General features: G+C 34.8%; 1 protein-coding gene across 1 annotated transcript; it reads right to left on the reverse strand.

The window, feature by feature from the left end:
- Window positions 1-552: 552 nt before the first annotated feature.
- Window positions 553-1,252, reverse strand: LOC141403418 (uncharacterized). Its single transcript, XM_073985790.1, has 2 exons — window positions 1,167-1,252; window positions 553-1,091 (listed from the first exon to the last, which is right to left on the reverse strand). Exons 1-2 carry the CDS (start codon window positions 1,227-1,229, stop codon window positions 618-620), a joined length of 537 nt encoding a protein of 178 aa, XP_073841891.1. The 5' UTR covers window positions 1,230-1,252; the 3' UTR covers window positions 553-617.
- Window positions 1,253-18,742: the final 17,490 nt, after the last annotated feature.

Raw genomic sequence — 18,742 nt, forward strand, 5'->3', positions numbered from 1 at the left:
AACTCTAAACGAGAAAATTAATAAAAATCATAAAAAATGATCTTCGCCCTAACAGGCAAAATTTCAAAAAATACGTTTTAGCTGTAAATATTCTCTACAAGAAAGGCTTTTGTAAATTTTTCCTAGGTTGTACCATTTTTGAGATATATAAATTTAAGTTGGGAAATTGCATTCATGACATTGTTTTATAAGCAGTCAATCCATTGTCCTAATTTGAACTTCTATCACTCAATAACGGTAAAAACTACGATGATATCATAAAAGCCAATCTTATAGAAAATTTTCTTAGCTACAATATTTTCTTTCGCCCCATTTCGATAGGATTTGCGGTTTCCAAGCAAAATCGTGAAAACCCGGCGATTTTTCCTTGTTTTTAGATTTTTCTCATCTATGAACTTTGTAGTCTCAGAATCCGCAAAAACTTCCCAGGTGTAAGCACCTTCCATTTAAATTTGTTTCAAGAGCACCGTGAATTTTATTTACACAAATATACACCCAAAAAAAAAAATTTATCGGATATTTACCTGGTAGTTACTTATGTTTTGGGTAAATACCGGGTAGAATCCCGCCTATATACATGCATTTTAAAAATATTTTATTTACATATATCGAAAACCTTAACTCAATTCAATTTGTCCTGTAGCAATTATGGTAACATTTGGTTTATCATATATACTTACTACCGCCTTGTAAAAACCGACACGCAGTACAGTTGGAAAATTGTTCGATGCAAATTGACAATTTTCGCAAGTCATATTACGAATAGTCATAGGCGAGAAAAACGGATATGGGAAAGCATTGGTGCAGCATTTGTCAAACATATCCTTTAGATAGATTAAATATTCTTTATTCATGACACTTGTTACGGGTGTTGGTGAAATTCGAAACGGCGTAAGTGAGTAAGACAGACCATTTGAGCTGTAAAATACATCTAGCTTGTACTTTGTCACATCTGTGTCAAATTCTTGTTTCACTTCCATAAAACCACTAAAGCCATAAATTCCACGAGAAATTCTGACTTGTTTGAAATAAACATCCATAATATCAGGTGTGGCTGACGATGCACTAATATCATAGAAATCGAGGACGTACTTAAAAGACATGTATTTAAATTAAGAGAGAGAAAACATAAACAAATACATATTTTATAAAAATAACCAACTTACTGCACTCGCACTACAAGTCAATCCAATTAAAAACCAAATACGTTTTGCAATCTTGAAAGCCATGATAACTTCTACGGGTTTCCTAGTATTAAATGTAAATAGATTGTTGCAATAATTTATAAACAAAATTTGCAAATAATTTGTTTATAATAAAAAGTTATGTAATACATTTCGAATATATAATTTTCCTTAACTAAAATTTGATATAATAACACGTTGTAACGAAATACACGAGTCTACATGGTAATGACATTTGCTATAAATTAAGTTTGTTAATCTTTGTACTTATATACACTAGGGCTACTAAAGTAGAAAACAAAAAACAAAAACAGTGAAATACTTTCATTACACCACATTGTTTTTCCCAAAAATTCATGTAACACCGCGAAATATTCGTCGCAGACGAATAAAGCGATTTTGAAATGTGTCCGTCCGTCCATTAAATATTGTAATCAAACTCCAGGCCGCAATAATGGACCGATAATGACGAAGGTCGTGTTCCCACCAGAATATAAACGATTCGTTTTTGGCGATGATCGGGAACGGACCAAAAACAAAATTTTTACCCGATCTTGTAGCGGCTCTGTAGGTCGTAAGGATGGTCTGATCGGACCGACATTTTAACTAAAATTTGGTTTACGACAAAGAAGAAGCTGTCACTTGTAAAGTCCAAAAGGCCATTTTTATGCATTTTTCCAAAAAATTACCAACGTTTTGGCTGATTTTTTCAGCACATCCTAATCTAGTGTCTGATTTTTTTTTTTTTTTTTTTTTTTTTGAAAAATATTATCTGGTTCTTAGCAAATGGCCGTCCATGAAACCCTGTTTTTGTGAAAGCGGTTTGCGGTGCCAACTGTAGCTCGAAAACTAATTAACCGATCGACATATATTTTTGTGGGCTTATTTAGTAATTCATCGATCGATATTTTAAGAAATATAAGATTTTACTAAAATAGTTGACCCAAAAAGTAAAAAATTTCAATTTTTAACTTAAACAAGTAAGAAAAGCGTTAAGTTCGGTCGGGCCGAACTTTTTATACCCTCCACCACAAATTTCAGCCATTTCGGTGGATTAATGTGGCCACAACCTTCAAAATACCGAAATTCGGAAGGTACCGTTCTATGGGGGCTATATGATGGCGTGGACCTATACCAAAAAATTTCTGGGGGAAAGTTTTATACGCCAAATTTCAGCCATCTCGGTGTGATAATGAGGCTAAAACGTTCAAAATATCAAAATCGGGAGATATCGTATTATGGGGGCTATATCAACACGTGGACCTATATAAACATTTTATGTTAGAAATGTTTCTTAGCCTCTGGAAACACAAAATACAAAGTTACAACCGATTCTTTGGTCAAATGGGTCTAATACATTCAAAATATATAAAAATGACGCGTACTTTATATGGGGCCTTATAAGGGGGCTATACCAAAACGTGGACCTATATAACCCCACTTTGGTAGGAATGTTTTTTTGGCCTCTGGAGACACAAAGTACCAAATTACAACTAATTCGGTGGTAAAATGGGCAAATATCTTAAAAATTCCTTAAAAAGATGAAGCACACTAGTCACAACCTGCGACAAAAATCGAAAAATTGATATCAGCAAATATTTGCGACAATTCAGCAAATTGTCTCTAAACATATCAGATTTTAATGTTCCAGCTCTGTTTTAGTAATTTATAACGGTACCCAGCAAAAATCTTCATTACAAACCTCCTTTCCCACCCATTATTTTAACAAGGGCATGTCGCGCGAAATATCTGGTTATTTTGTAACCACTGAAATAAGTAGTCAGAATCTACTCAGTATCTACTTATTTCAGTGGTTACCATCTACCTATTTCAGTGGTTACAAAATAACCAGATATTTCGCGCGACATGCCCTTGTTAAAATAATGGGTGGGAAAGGAGGTTTGTAATGAGGATTTTTGCTGGGTATTTAGCAAAACAAAACATAAGAAGTTGACATTTACGTATGATCTCTTAAAAACTTTTAAAACATCAGTAAGGTTGTGACTTCTTACAAGCCAAATAACTCAAAATTGGAAGGCTAAAATTATTTTTTTCGGAATGGAAGTTTTAGTAAAATGTTATCTAATTACTTTTACATAAAAATTTGTACATATTATTTGCATAAAATGTGCTGGAAATCACATTTTTTGTAATACTTTTTTTGTGGATTTTTTACCAAGTCCTAAAAATTGAAGTTGAGTTTTACTAACTTCGCCATCCTTCCCCACTCTCCAAATTTGTTGAAGAATGTTCGAAATAGTGTCAAGTTTACAAAAATTTGGTTTCAGCTGCACATATTTGCATTTCCGTGTGTGAGATTAAAAATACTGACGATGCCCCTGGTCGATTCAGTGAATATGCCGTATTACTGTATTCTCAGTTTCTTCTGTGTTTTGTGTTTTAATTGTTTATTTTGCTTTTTTTTTCTTCAACGATTTAGTCATTTTTGTTTTGGGATCTACTTATGAGTGTATTTTTTTACAATTGTATATTTTTTTGATATATGTATGATGCTACATATAATATGAAAAACAAGTAAAAATTTAAAGTTCGGTCGCACAGAACTTTATTATATCCCCTACCATGAAATATTATGACCTCAAATGGAATATTTTGTTTTATTTCCTGTCCACGACACCAGTTGGAGACGTTTTTTGACCTCTAAGAACTCCACAATTCTAACCGAAAATGTTTATAAAACAAGTAAAAAAGTATCAGTCGGCTTTGCCGACAAAGATATACCCTCAGCCTGTGTATATTGAAACAATTTTTACCAAAAAACTTATGTACTTAAGCGGTTTTTAACATTTTTCAAAAGTTTTGCGGAGGAGATACTAAAAAGAATGGATCTCCAGCCACTACATATGGTACCATAGAGGGGTTTCACACCCTTCGGGCTGTTTGTTCAAGAAGTATGGACTTGCCCCTGAAAAAACATTTACCATCGTAATTGAGGCAGCGAATGCAAGTTGCTTCAAATATACCACACATTTGAACCTGATCTATATCTGGTAGATATATTAGGATGTGTAAAGTATGGACCAAGTCGACCACTCCCTTCAAGAGTTACCGTACGAACAATCTTTCCGAACATTTTTGAACTTTTGTGGGAGAGGTACCTGAAGGAGTGGACCGATATGGCTTATCTTCGAACTTAAACTATGTTTGAACAAAATATTACTAAGGCCAAATTTTGGATCGAATCGGTAAATTCGTTCGAGAGTTATCTTGCGCTCCAACCACCTCACACGGTGTCATAGGGGTTTGTTGCAACGTTCAGGCTATGTTCTCAGGAAGTTTGGACTTGCCCCTGATGAAACTTGTACCGTTGTATGGGGGGGGGGGGCAGTGAATACAAATTGCTAAAACAAAAATCAAAGCGATTCGAGAGATCACCCTAAACTGAACTTTTCCGAAATTTCGTGTGGGAGGACCGATTGAGTCCATATTGAAACCATATCTAAGTCTGGTACACATTTCACGATGGGCAAAGTATAGACCAAATCGGTTACTCCCTTCAAGAGTTATCGTGCGCACAAATTTTCCGAACATTTTCGAACTTTTGTGGGGGAGGTACCGGAAGGAGTGGACCGATATAGCCCATCTTCGAACTTAAACTAAGTTTGGACAAAATATTACGAAAGCCAAAATTTTACAGAATCGGTTCATCCGTTCGAGAGTTATCGTGCGCTCCAGCCAGACAGACAGACGGACGGACATTGCTCTATCGACTCCAAATTGTCTGAAACACATTTCGTCCAAACATACTTGGGGTCTAAAACCATTATTTCGATGAGGCACATTTTACCCGTATGAAAGTGTATATACCCTCGTTAGCATAAATGCTGAGGGTATAAATATCAAAATAACTCAAATTGATAGGTACCGTAATATGAGGGCTATACCGAAACCCCCTACTTTTTAACAACTTTACTCATTTGGTCTGTTCCTTTACTTTAAAAAATGGTAACAGTGGCAAAAAATGGTAAAAGTGGTGAACTGGTCTCATATAAATGGTATGTTTGTTAAAGTAAAGGAACGCTTTGCAGGTTAAAAATGGTAAGAAATGGTAACCTCAGGCAGGTAAAGGAACAGAGCTATTGTTTATTTAACAACAATTTCATTTGTTAGTTTTGTAGTGGTTACAAAAACAAAAGAAATTTTAACAACTTTTCAATCGATAAAAGTTAGAGAATAGGCCAACTGGACCTAAGACCACAATTTTTGCGCAGAAGGTTTTAGATCATTGAGAAGTCCAAATGGCAAATTACAACCAATTCGGGCCGAAAATGTTGATAAAATTTTCAACATACCTGAAAGCGGCAGGTACCGTAATATGAGGGCTATACCGAAAACTGGACCTAAGACCACAATTTTTGGCGCAGAAGGTTTTTGATCATTGAGAACTCTAAATTGCAAATTATAACCAATTCGGGCCAAAAATGTTGATAAAATCTTCAAAATACCTGAAATCGGGAGGTATCGTAATATGAGAGCTATACCGAAACCTGGACCTAAGAGCACAATTTTTGGCGCAGAAGGTTTATGACCATTGGGAACGCCAAATAGTACATTGTACAGCCAATTAGGGCCGAAAATTTAGATAAAAGCTTTAAAATACCTGAAATCGGGTGGTACCGCTACATGGGAAACACTGGACCCATGTTGATGATTTTTGGGTTAAAGTATTTCTTACTTATTTTTAGCATATAATGAAAAAATCAGATTGATCCGACGACTATAAATATTTTTGTCGCACTTTCCCATACAAGTGGGACCACTGTGCAACGGTTTCAAAATGTCATTTCGAGAAAAAACATGTTTTTAGTTTCTATGTTGCATAAAAAACACAATAAATTTTTCCCTTCAAAAGCTCATATCTCAGGCAAAATTGTCGACTTTGTTGTTTTAAATTAAAAAAATACGTGTGATGCCGTTAATATTTCATCCTACGCCACTTGGACTCATCAATTGAGATTAAGCTGAATTACCACACACTTGGTAAAATTTTAGAATAATGACAATATATTTTATCCTGGGTGATATGCTCCTCCCCCGTTATATGTTGAAGAGGAACTCTTGACATTTCCATTGATACCAATTAGGGTGATGTACGTGGAAAAATAACATAGTTACAGTAAGAATATACAGGGATTCCACAGTTTCACAAGTAGAACTAGTAACACGTACTGTTGCCAGACGCCAGCTAACATTTTTTTTTTTTGAAAGTTTGACTGTTTTTACTAGGAGTTTACACAAGACAATTTGTCTTCAAATACAACCCTGATTTCTAACACACACATACATTCGTCGTCTGTCTCCCAGCTGTCCATCATTTTTTCACAGACAGTATGGTTAAAAAATTGTTGACATTTTTGTAAAAATAAGTGAGATAATTGCTGTGTCTTTTTACGTGATAATTTGTAATAATTATTACAAATGTTTCAAATTTTGACAGTTGTATAAAGGAAAAGTTGCTGAAAAAATTGTTTCAGCAACATTTAGTAAGTAAAACGACACACCAATTATTGAAATGTGTTGAAAACAAAAGAACATGACAATAACAAGTTATGTAAATGGGAAACAAAAAGAACTCGATGATTTTCATTCATAATTTTACAACTGTTTTTGAAGTTGTCTGGACGCCTACGTAACGCAGGCAAGATTTTGATTTCTGACAATCAATACATGAACTCAACTGTCCTGTCTTGTGTAAACGCAGGGTTAGCCTAAACGTACTAAAGACACTTTGACATACGATTATGTGTTGTGTTGTTTAGAGTGACTTGATTGAGACACCTCCAAAACATGGTTTTTGAACGCTTCAAAAGCATCGTTGACCACGGGTGTCAAAAAGTCAAATGAAGTCAAGGGATGTTTTTCAGATGACCCATTAGTTCCACGTTTTTCCTGTCAAAAAGATTTCTATTCAAGATATGGATCTGAAAATTTTACAGTAAACTCGTAGTGACAAGAAGATAATTTTGCACCTGAAATCTTAGGATTGGTCTACTTTTATGTATAGACCGCCCATAACGGTTCTTCCAGTATTTTATTAATTTCAAGATTTTGTCTATATTTTCAAAGTGAATTCGCTGTAATATGACATTTTGTATTCTTTGGTGGTATTAAACATCTTGTTAGGTCCATGGTCGATAGAGGTCCAGGTTTTGGTATATATTCCATATAGACGTATCTCCCGTTTTTTTTATAATTTCACGATTTTGGCCATATTTTCCAACTTAATGTGCTGCAATTTGACATTTCGAGTTTATAATCTGTATCAAACATTATTGCAAAAATCCATCAATATATGTCCACATTTTGGTATTGTCCTGTATCATGTTAACTCCCGATATTTGGCATATTTAAGTATTTGGCCTAATTTTTTTAGAGAAACGTTTGTAAAAATCATGACATTGTATGAATTTTATTCGTGACAAGGATTAACTGGTAACAAGTATCAACAATATTAGGCACAGAATATTCTTACTAGGAGGGTTAACATATGGAAACTAAGATGTTTCATGAGATTTTTAGTTCGCGAAGATGGGTTGGCATCTATTACAATAAATATTAGCTACAGGATATCTCTATTAGGAGAGTTCCCAGATCGACTAAAAATGTACCAGGATATATAAACAGTAATCAAGACCACATAGGTGGTCCTGCTTGCCAAATTAACCATTCTACGTTGTTTAGTTTTCTGTGTGGAGCTTAATCGTTTTTACTTTCAACGGCAGATAATTCTTGAAGTTGTAAAAAGAAAGCCGGAATACTAAAATTTGATGTGTCTACGATAGATTTGAATAGTTACAATCATAATTTGTAGACATCGATTTTTGTATTTTTGTCGCCAAGAGCCTATTTTCAAACAATTTTTAAATTGTGCTGGATCTAACGAGAACCCCACATTTTGGCGGAAAGGTATTCATGCAATATCATATGTTAGTTGGTGGAAGAAATGCCCAAGAATGCCTTTACACACGGTGTATAATATGGCGATCATGCTTTATCCGTTCACGCACAGCTCAATTTTTTTGTGAAACAACGGCCATTGGACCACCCTCGCCATTCGTTTTTTAGCGAGTGTCGGTCATTAAACCAGTTTTTCAAAGTGGTATAGGATCGTCCTTTATCGACATACGAAGAATTAATTTGATTGATGCACTCTTGCCGTGGTTATCCGCGTCGAAAATTATGAAAAATAATTGGGCGAATATGTTCACAAGTAAATTCCATTTTTTACAAATTGATTTTTTCAAGTCAATGTAAACAACACAGCACATGATCGTATATGAAATTGTCCTGAGTACGTTTAGGCTAAAAATTGTTAAGCTTTCGAAAAAAAAATTCCAATGGCGTTTGGCAACACTACGTGTTTCTAGTTCCCCTCGTAATTGTGTGTAGATTAACTATAATCACGCTATATTTTAATACTGATCAATTTTTGCACGAAGTAAGAAGTTTGGTTAAGGAAAATGCTAATAATTTGAAAAAAATTACCGGAAGGTATTAAGTGGGTGAAATTGACCATTGTGGGAAAATATTTTGTTCAAATTTTAAATTCTGGCGGCATATTCCGACAAGTTACGAACTCGAAAGTTGAAAACTATTCTTGACCTCTCCTTTGATGCAAATTATATCAATAATAATAAATGATGCAAAAATATCAATTAATAATATCAATAAAATAACGTGTACCGTTCTATAGGGGCTATATGAAGACGTGAACCTATACCAAAAAATTTCGGGTGGAAAGTTGTAATTGTAATTTTTACACGCAAAAATAGGATTTTTAAAAAAATTTACGCGTTAATTTTTGGCCATTGGACTCCAATTTCTATGATGCTTTACAGAGCAAACTCATTAGATATACATTAAACGACTTAAAATCACAAGTTCTATAATCCAATTATGAGTTTGGAATATTATCTCGGATTATTAAAAAAATTCAAAAAACCCCAAAATTCCGGCTTCAAAATGTCAGCATCAATTTTAGGTGAATGCAGTGGATATATAGAAAAATCATACACAAGTGTCATGTTGCCCATGGAGTATTCTTTGGTTCTTTCTTTGGGCATAGATCTCTAAAATGCACTGTTAAGTCAGAAATCGGTAGGGAGCATAAAAAAACTTGTTGGCTTCAACCCATTTGTACCCACCTTTTTACATTGATGCCAACACAAATTCCATGTGAATTATTTGTAATGGCCGATATTAAGCCACATCTCCTAAAACACTTCATTTTAAAGAAATTCAATTATTTTATATAGTACTAGCAAAGTGCCCGCTACTTCGTATGCGGAAAAGATATAAAAAACAAATAAACAATATATAATATGGAAATGGCGAACACTGTACATTTTATTGTACTTGTACCAATTTTAATCAAAATTTACTGTTATTTTAGTACTGTTCGTACCGCTTTAGTTCGATTTTCAAAAATATCAGCCATATCTGACCCTTACATTAATAGCGAGGCCAACATTGCACACCAATACTCACATTAAATCCAAAAAATACAGATTCCAGAACTGTCCCTGCACCCAACAACAAATTGAATGCTATTAAGTACTCTTCGTACCAATAAGTACGATTTTCCAAAACTACCTCAATCCTTCACTTCACCAGTAAACTTAATTCCAAAAACAGGATTCCAGCGCTATCCGTTCCCCCAAATACCCACTGTACCAAATTTAGTACCATTGAGTACTTTTCGTACACATAAGTACGAATTTCCAAAACTTCCTTAGTCCTATACTCCAACAGTAATCTCAATTCCAAATTTAAGGTGTTTAAAAAAGAAGAGACAGGAGGTCTGTTCTTAGTGAGTGCTCTTACAACACTGATATTTATTGAATAAAATACTACTTATAAACTACTTATGAAAATGTAACTTAACCTAGTGCAACTACAATCACTCTTATCTTTTCTAATAATAAATAGAGAATATTGGAACGCTGCAGCGCGCTGCTTGCCTATCATTTAAGTGGTATTTTCTACCCTTTGAGCACAGCGACATGTGAGTGTGTTTGTGTGTGGTCATGACCTTTATTATCACACAGCCGCATGCACAAGAGTTCGAGATCACTGATAGTTTGATACATTTCTTGCCTGCTGGAGAGCTGATAATTCCTAAAATATATTTTTATAAGTGGATTTTCCAGCGGCCAAATCTCAACCAAAAGCATGTACAACATTTGTTTGTACATAAGGATTCCAGGTGTATTCGTTCACTCAAATCCAAATTCTACCAAATTTAATACCATTTAGTACTTTCCGTACCCATAAGTACGAACTTCCAAAACAACCTCAATCCTACACTTAAAAAATAATCTCAATTCCAAATTTCAGTATTCCATATTCCAAATCCCAATTGTACCAAATTTATTATTTTTCGTTCCCATAAGTACGAATGTCCAAAACTACTACAATCCTACACTCCAACAGAAATCTCAATTTTCACATTTCAGGATTCTTGGTCTATCCGTTGACCCAAATCCAAATTTAGTGATTTTCGTATCCATAAGTACGAATTTTCAAAACAACCTCAATCCTACACTTCAACATTAATCTCAATTACGAATTTAAGGTTTCCAGCTCTATTCGTTCCCCTAAATCCAAACTGTATCAAATTTAGTATTTTTCTTACCCGTTAGTAAGAATTTGCAAAACTAACTCCATCTTACACGCCAACTGAAAGTTTAATTCTAAATTTCCTTACTCCAGCTCTGTTCGTTCACCCAAATCCAAATTTGGTACTTTTTGTACGAATTTTCAAAACTACTTCCATTTTACACATTTGGAATGTAGCTTAGAAAGTACTAATTTCCAAATTATCTCAATCCCATACTCTAACATTAATGTTAATTCGAAATTTCAGGGCTACCCGTTCGCCCAAATCATAATTGTACCAAATTTAGAACCATTTAGTACTTTTCGTACCCATAAGTACGAATTTTCAAAACTATTTCCATTCTACTCTCTAACAGCAGCCTTAATCCAAATTTCAGGATTCCAGCTCCATCCGTTCGCCCAAATCGTAATTGTACCAAATTTAGTACCATTTAGTACTTTTCGTACCCATAAGTACGAATTTTCAAAACTACTTCCATTCTACCCTCCAACTGTAACCTTAATTCAAAATTTCAGGATTCCAGATCTATCCGTTCGCCCAAATCATAATTGTACCAAATTTAGTACCATTTAGTACTTTTCGTACACATGTGTACACTTTTCCTAAACCACCTCCTTATGTCAACCATACCTTTCAACCTTGATTCTCACACCAAATTTCAACCTTTAACCTTTATCCGTTCACAAAATACGAATTGGTACCAAATTTAGTACACTTTAGTACTTTTCGTACACTTATATTTCGAATTTCCAAAAACCCTTTAGCACATCTTTCCTACACTCCATAAGTGACCTTTATTCCAAATTTCAAAGTACTAGCTCTACCGGTTCGCCAAATACAAACGGTACCATATTTAGTACCTTTTAGTACTTTTCGTACCCTTCCAGTTCGAATTTCTAAAAACCCAGCCTTATCTGACCCCTTCGGACCAAGAGTAATCCACACCCAAAATTTCAGGATTCTAGCTTCAGCCGTTTCGTCAGGGCGTTGATGAATCAATCAGTCAGTCAGTGAGTCAATCACTTTACTCTTTTATTAATATAGATATGTCAACAGTTCGCGAATTCTGAAAGTGTGAAACTCGGGTTCATCTATTGTAAAACTTTGTTGGTTTTTACCATATACTCTATTGGGTCTCCAACGAATATTTCGACGTGGTACCAACGATATGACAACTTTAATAGACTCCAGCAAAATTTGAAGGAAGGGGTTATACACGATGACGTGATTTCATGTCATATTTTGCATTGGTTCAAAGGTAGTCGTGAAAGAACCGATATTTTCATTAGCATTTGAAACAATGCTAAGGAAGTCGTGAAAGATCCGATCTTTTCATAAGCATTTGTACCCATTCCATCGATCCAATAGAGATGATGTTTGTGTTTTTATTTACACACCTGTTTATTTTCATTTTGGTCTGTTCCAGTACTGCAAGAATATACTAATTTTTATAATTTTTTTCCGATAACATAAAGGAAAAATTGTTATCGTAGTTAAAATTAGTAGATTCTTGCAGGTTCTGGAACAGACCAAAGTTGTTAAAACTGTCGTCGTAATGTTGTCTTACATTTCCTGTATATCAGACAAGTAAAACTTCTAAACAATTGGTATTGTACGAAACGTCTGCAATAAAAAGGAAATCACAATCATCGAGCTAACTGCACTCTTTGGTATTTTAAAAGTTCCCTTGTCTGTTCTAAATCTGACATAGAATGAAATCAATCAAATCTCGCTTCTCGAAATTTGAACAAAAAGTCCGAAACGAAAAGGAACAAGAATCTGGAAATAAAGAAGAAACTACTTTTGGAAAGAAAAAAATATAAATTAAAAATAAATTAATAAAGCATAAATGGTATATTCCTGAAAAAGTCTCTCCTCCGCGTTCGTTACATTTTGTTCTTAGAGATCCCTAAAGCAAGCCGGGTTGTAGACCCCTACATATTTTCCTCCACAAACAAAATAGTATAAATTTCCAAAATGTTGTTATAAAATAACAAAATTACAAAATAAAAGTAATTTACGAACTAAAAATTCTTAAAGGATGCAGTTGGAGTCCATATCGAATTCTGAACTGGTGATGGGAAGATAATACAAAAAACCTTTTGTAAGATAAAAGAATATCAGTTGCGGAGAACGCAGGAAGTAATCTTTTGCGGTGCAGCGGTGGTGATTACATTGCAGTTTTGGATCTAAACTTTTTGCTGATAAATTACTTGTAGTTATTTCATGAATTCGTTTGAATTAATAAAGAGTTTTGTTTGTCATGAAAACCATATTTCAATACATCATTTCCATTTTCCAAACAAGACATGAAAACGACATGTCAATGCATTGGTTAAAATGGCATGCTTAGGATCTAAAAAAGAACGTCATCTTTTGGGGTCACGCTCATATAAAATTCATGAGTGAAATTGACAAAAACATGACATGCCAGATCACTTGCACCCATGATTCAACACATAATTTGTCATCGAAGAAACCGCTACAAGAAACCGCGGATCTATGTGGTCCATATTGAGCCCCCACACTTTTTGAAAAAAATGTAGTAACCTACATCCTTTTCATTAAAGGTTATTTGTAAAGTTCCACAAAAGTGTTTATATTTGACACTGCGCCATGTGGAAAAAACATTGGACTTTCGGCATATATCTGATCAAATAATTTGTGCAAAAACTATCAAATTTCTGGATGATTACGAGCGGTGCAGAAGAAACAAAACGCTGAAGCAACTGTTTGGATGATTACGAGCGGTGCAGAAGAAACAAAACGCTGAAGCAACTGTTTGGCACCACCAAAAAAAACACGAATGGATATAAAACAGGATAAGAACCTCTGCATTGGATACTCCAGTGACAAACCTGATCGTGCCATCTACGCATAGAGACTGCATTTCTCGACAGTTGGGCCAAAGATATTCTCCCTTCCAATTTTGGCATTAGATTAATTTTAATATCAATGGCAGGACCCTATTTCTTCTAAAGGGTCCTAAAATATATCTTTAGTCTGCTCGTCCTGGTCATTAGAGGGAACATGAGCGTAAATTATGCTGATATTGAAAAAAAAATATGTTTTATCCGAATTCTAGCAAGTCTCTCATTGACAGAGGTGAAGCGGCAGACCAGATGTTTAAAACTTTGACTAACTACAAATTCATATTTTGTGTCATGTCAGCTATATTACTGTGTTTCACCTTTTAGTGCTGTTCTGACGCCTTTCCCAATTCATCGTATTCCTTTATGGCAAGAATACAATTTACGAACACATTCTGTATAAAGAGTCCGAACATTCCAGGTCCAGATTCGCAGATCATAGTCCTCAAAATGTTTGCCTTGGTCGTCAACTTTAGAGGGGTTTGTTTTTTCATTGCATGTTCCTTTCTGGAGTGATGGGGCCAACCCATGGTTTGACGTTCGTATGGGTCAACACGCGACACAAGTTAGCTTACTACCTTTAAGGATGTTAAGCCAGCTCCCCTGATGAAACCACGGGGAGGTCAGTGTCCACTTGAGATGAAAAAGCGACCGAGATAAAAAATGGGCTTTGTCATACTAAAGTCGATCAGGAAAGTTGCTTGGTATCTTTCATCCCTAACGTCATCCCTATTATAATAACCCAGCAAAATGTTCGATGCCAAAGATGCCATTCAATCATGGGTGAAAGTAATCTGGCATGTCATCTTTTTAGCATCTTCATCGATGAATTTTATATGAGCGTGGACCCCAAAAGATGCTATTCGTTTGTGGATCCAAAACATGTCATTTCCACCAATGATTTGGCATGTCATTTTCACCAACCCTTGGCAATGACATTATTATTACGACGAGAGTTTTAACAACGTTGGTTGTGATTTCGCGTCTCCAACTAAATCAAGCCTATTGTAAAGAATTAATCTTATATATTTAAAAATGTTTATAAAGAAACACAAAATTCATCTCTATTGGATCGATGGAATGGGTTTTAATGCTGATGAAAAGATCGGATCTTTCACGACTTCCTTTGCATGGGTTCAAATGCTGATGAAACTATCAGATCTATCACGACTTCCTTTGCATGGGTTCAAAAGCTAATGTAAAGATCGGATCTTTCACAACTTCCTTCGAACTAATGCACACGATGCAATGAAATCACGTCATCGCATAGAAGCCTTTCCTGCAAACTTTGCTGGGAATACATTTATTTATTTTAAAATCTTTCCTGGAAATTAGTATATGATTTATTTAACTCGTATACTTACACTGTGAACACAAATTTTGGGGCAGAGATAATTCCTTTTGGAGATGAAAGCCCTTGGTGAGTATATTAAGAACCCCGAAGGACAGATCCGCCGTGAGTCGAACTTCCGCGTTATGCCGTGATGAAATTTTTGCTAGAGACCCTGTAAGCCATCAGGAATTAGCGCACTTCGACCTTCTAACTCGCTTCCTTCAATGTCCTTTTCGTTTTTATTTTAAGAGCCGCTATAAAAGTACAACAAGATGACGTTTTTCAGCTTCGAAATGTTCTGCAAAAATTTTAGGGATGGTTCTCATTGACAACTAATCGATTTTGTCGAGTTTTCATAGTCATTTTTGACATTTACCCTTTTTTGCTCAGATAATAAAACTGTGTTTTGTGTTTTTGTATGTTCTATAACGAATATACAAAAAACAAAATATAGCATTTTTCTGAACAAAAACAGGGTAAATTCACAAAATGACCACGAAAACGGTACAAAATCGATTAGTTGTCAATGAGTTAGTTGTCAATTTTCTGAGCGACATTTTTTGCAGAAAAAATAGCGGCTCTTAAAATAAAGGACGAAAAGGACATTGAATGAAGCGGGTTAGAAGGTCGAAGTGTTCTACGAAAATAAACCTCATTCGATTTGATTGGAGACATGTCATCTCAAAAACAAGCTAAAACAACAGTGAACAAAGATATAACGCTAAATCCTGATGGCTTACAGGGTCCCTAGCAAAAATTTCATCACGCCCTAACGCGGAAGTTTGACTCACGGCGGATCTGTCCTTCGGGGTTCTTAATATACTCGCCTAGGCCGTTCTTCTCCAAGAGGAATTTTCACAGTGTTATTCAACAATAACAACGTTGAGTATAAATTCAAAATCCTATGTATGTATTTTTAAAACAAAATAATTTATTAACTTAAAACTTCGCTACAGCAACAAACTGAATAGACCGAAACTTTATTTAGATCCCTTTTTGTTCTCAGGTGCAAGCCTAATTTGTTAAAAATACGATTTTTCCCTAATAACGATTTATGAATATACAAGTAAATTTTACTTTCATTGAATAAACAAAACTTTAATCATGTAAAAATAACGGATAAACGTGCCCTATTGAAAACCAAATACATAGTGTAATAAGAAAACACTATATATGGGTGGTCTTTAATTTTCTTCTTCTTATAAATGACCTCTACAACGGAAGACAGGTTTTACTCGTTGTTCAAGAAATTCTTACTACACTGTGTCACGTCCGCATAAGCATTAAAGTGTACCTTAGCACCGCAACTCATTAAGGCCAGCAAAGCATATTTTTAATTAATTTTAAAATTACAAAAAAACTTCATCCCTCATCGCTGAGTTCGGCTTTCTTTCTTTGACCAATATATGTACATAAGCGGATCATAGACAAAACGTCATTACCACATTTTTTTCGTAAAACACACATACAAATCCAAAATTGTGCGATTAATATCTTTATTAAATAAACAAACAAAAGCGGTAAGCAAAAGGGTTACCAAAATATTTAATTATTGTTATTTAACGCTCCCGCTACACTATAACAGCAATTGCGCATTAGGCGGTCATGGTTGGTTGAACAAACGGTGTTGTGTGGCGAACAATATTAGGTGTTTTTAAGGGAATTTTTTTCTTACACTATTTTATTTATTTTCTAAAAAAATCTACTAGAATTTTCAAAATATATAATGCCTGTTCCAGAACCTGCAAGAATCTACAAAAATACCTTAATGTTATCGAAAAAAAGTAAAAACAAGTAAGAACTGCGCTAAGTTCGGCCATCAGAACTTGTTATACCCTCCACCCCGAGTTGTATTGAAGTAAAACTGAACAATTAGTTAGAATAAATGCCAAATTTCTGTCATTTGGATGGATTATTGTGACCATAACTTTGAAAATGCCAAAAATCTTGAGGTACCGTTACATTTTTGGGGGAAAGTTTTATACCACCAACCAAGACTTAATACAAAATGTCAGCCATTTCGGAATATTGAGGCCACAACCTTCAAAATACCGAAAATCTGGAGATACCGTTCTTGGGGGGCTATATGAAGGCGTGGGCCTATATCGACAAAATTCATATGGAAAGTTTGCACCCCAAATGAAGCCACTTCGGAGGAATATTGAGGACACAACCTTCAAAATACCAAAAATCGGCAGGTACAGTTCTATGAGGGCTATATGAAGGCATGGGCATATACCGACACAATTCTTGGGAAAAGTTGTATACCATCAACGAAGACTGAGTATCAAATTTCAGCGATGTTTAAATGAAGCTAAAATCTTCAAAATACCGAAAATCGGGTGGTACCGTTCTATGGGGGCTATATCAACACGTGGACTGATACCAAGCAATACCAAACATCCTAGGAGTAATAGAAGCTTCTATACCAAATTACAAAGTTCTATCTTAAAAAATGCGAACTGTATTTTGATTTCAAGAGACAGACGGACAGACGGGCATTGTTATATCGTCTTAGAATTTTACCCTGATCAAGAATATATATACTTTATATTACGATGTGTTACAAACGGAATTATACCATCCATATTATGGTGGAGGGTATAAATAGACCCCATGTAAGAGGCACACCCGAGTTTCGACATTTTTGAGAATTGTTGTTATTTGGGGATTTTAGCTTTTTTTTCATACAAAAAACAGCAGTAATTCGTCATTTATGGTACCAGGGGTCAGAGGATTTCTCCATGAAAAATTTACCCCTTATGTATAAATTTTGGTATTACATAATTTAATCATTACATAATTTAATCTGCATTTAATCAAAAATATTGAACTTTTATGGGAGAGCTACCCTAGGAGAAGAATGATATAGACACTTATCAATGTTCAATTAAAGTTGAATAAAATATTAGGACATTAAAATTTTGGAACTCATTGGGGAAGCGAATGCAAGTTGTTGCAAAAAAGCGATTAGATCTTAAACCGCATTTTTTCGAAATTTTGTGTGGGAGGTACCCCAAGGTATGGACCGATATAATCCATATTCAAACCTGATCAATGTTTGCTAGAAATATTACGATAGACAATGTATGGACCAAATCAGTTAGTACCTTCGTGAGTTATCATGGCGACCTTTTTAGCGAATAGTCTATATCTTTTGTGGGGGTAAACATATTACGTAGGCCATATTTGGACCGAATCGTCTTATCCGATCTAGAGTTATCGAGCGCTCCAGCCAGCCAGAAGAATGGACATTTTTAAATCGACTTCAAATTATCTGGGGCCTAAATTAACTATTTCGATGTGGAAATTTTTGGTCGTATGAATGTGTATATGGGCGATATTTTTGAAAAACTAATATAGCTGAAGCCAAGGTTTACCCTTTTACATTATACAACTTAACTGTTTTGGATGAATTGAAGTGCTTTTGGAAGTGTAAGATATATTGGCTATATTTACCACATAATCTTGTCCATCCGTCGTCTGTTGAAATCAAGATACAGCTCGCAATTTTTAAGATAGAGCTTTGTAATTTGATATATAAGTTTATATTACCCCTAGAATGTTTGATATTGCAAATATTCATATAGCCCTCATAGAAATTCGCCTCACGGTATTTTGAAGTTTGTGTCATCAATATCCCACGGAATTGACTCGAATTTGGTAGTTTGTTTTGGTTGGAGGGATTAAAACTTCTACTTGAAATTTTTCTGTA

Source organism: Musca autumnalis, unplaced genomic scaffold (genome assembly GCF_047663935.1).
Source record: "Musca autumnalis isolate F117 unplaced genomic scaffold, ASM4766393v1 scaffold_4, whole genome shotgun sequence".
Lineage (NCBI taxonomy): Eukaryota > Metazoa > Arthropoda > Insecta > Diptera > Muscidae > Musca > Musca autumnalis.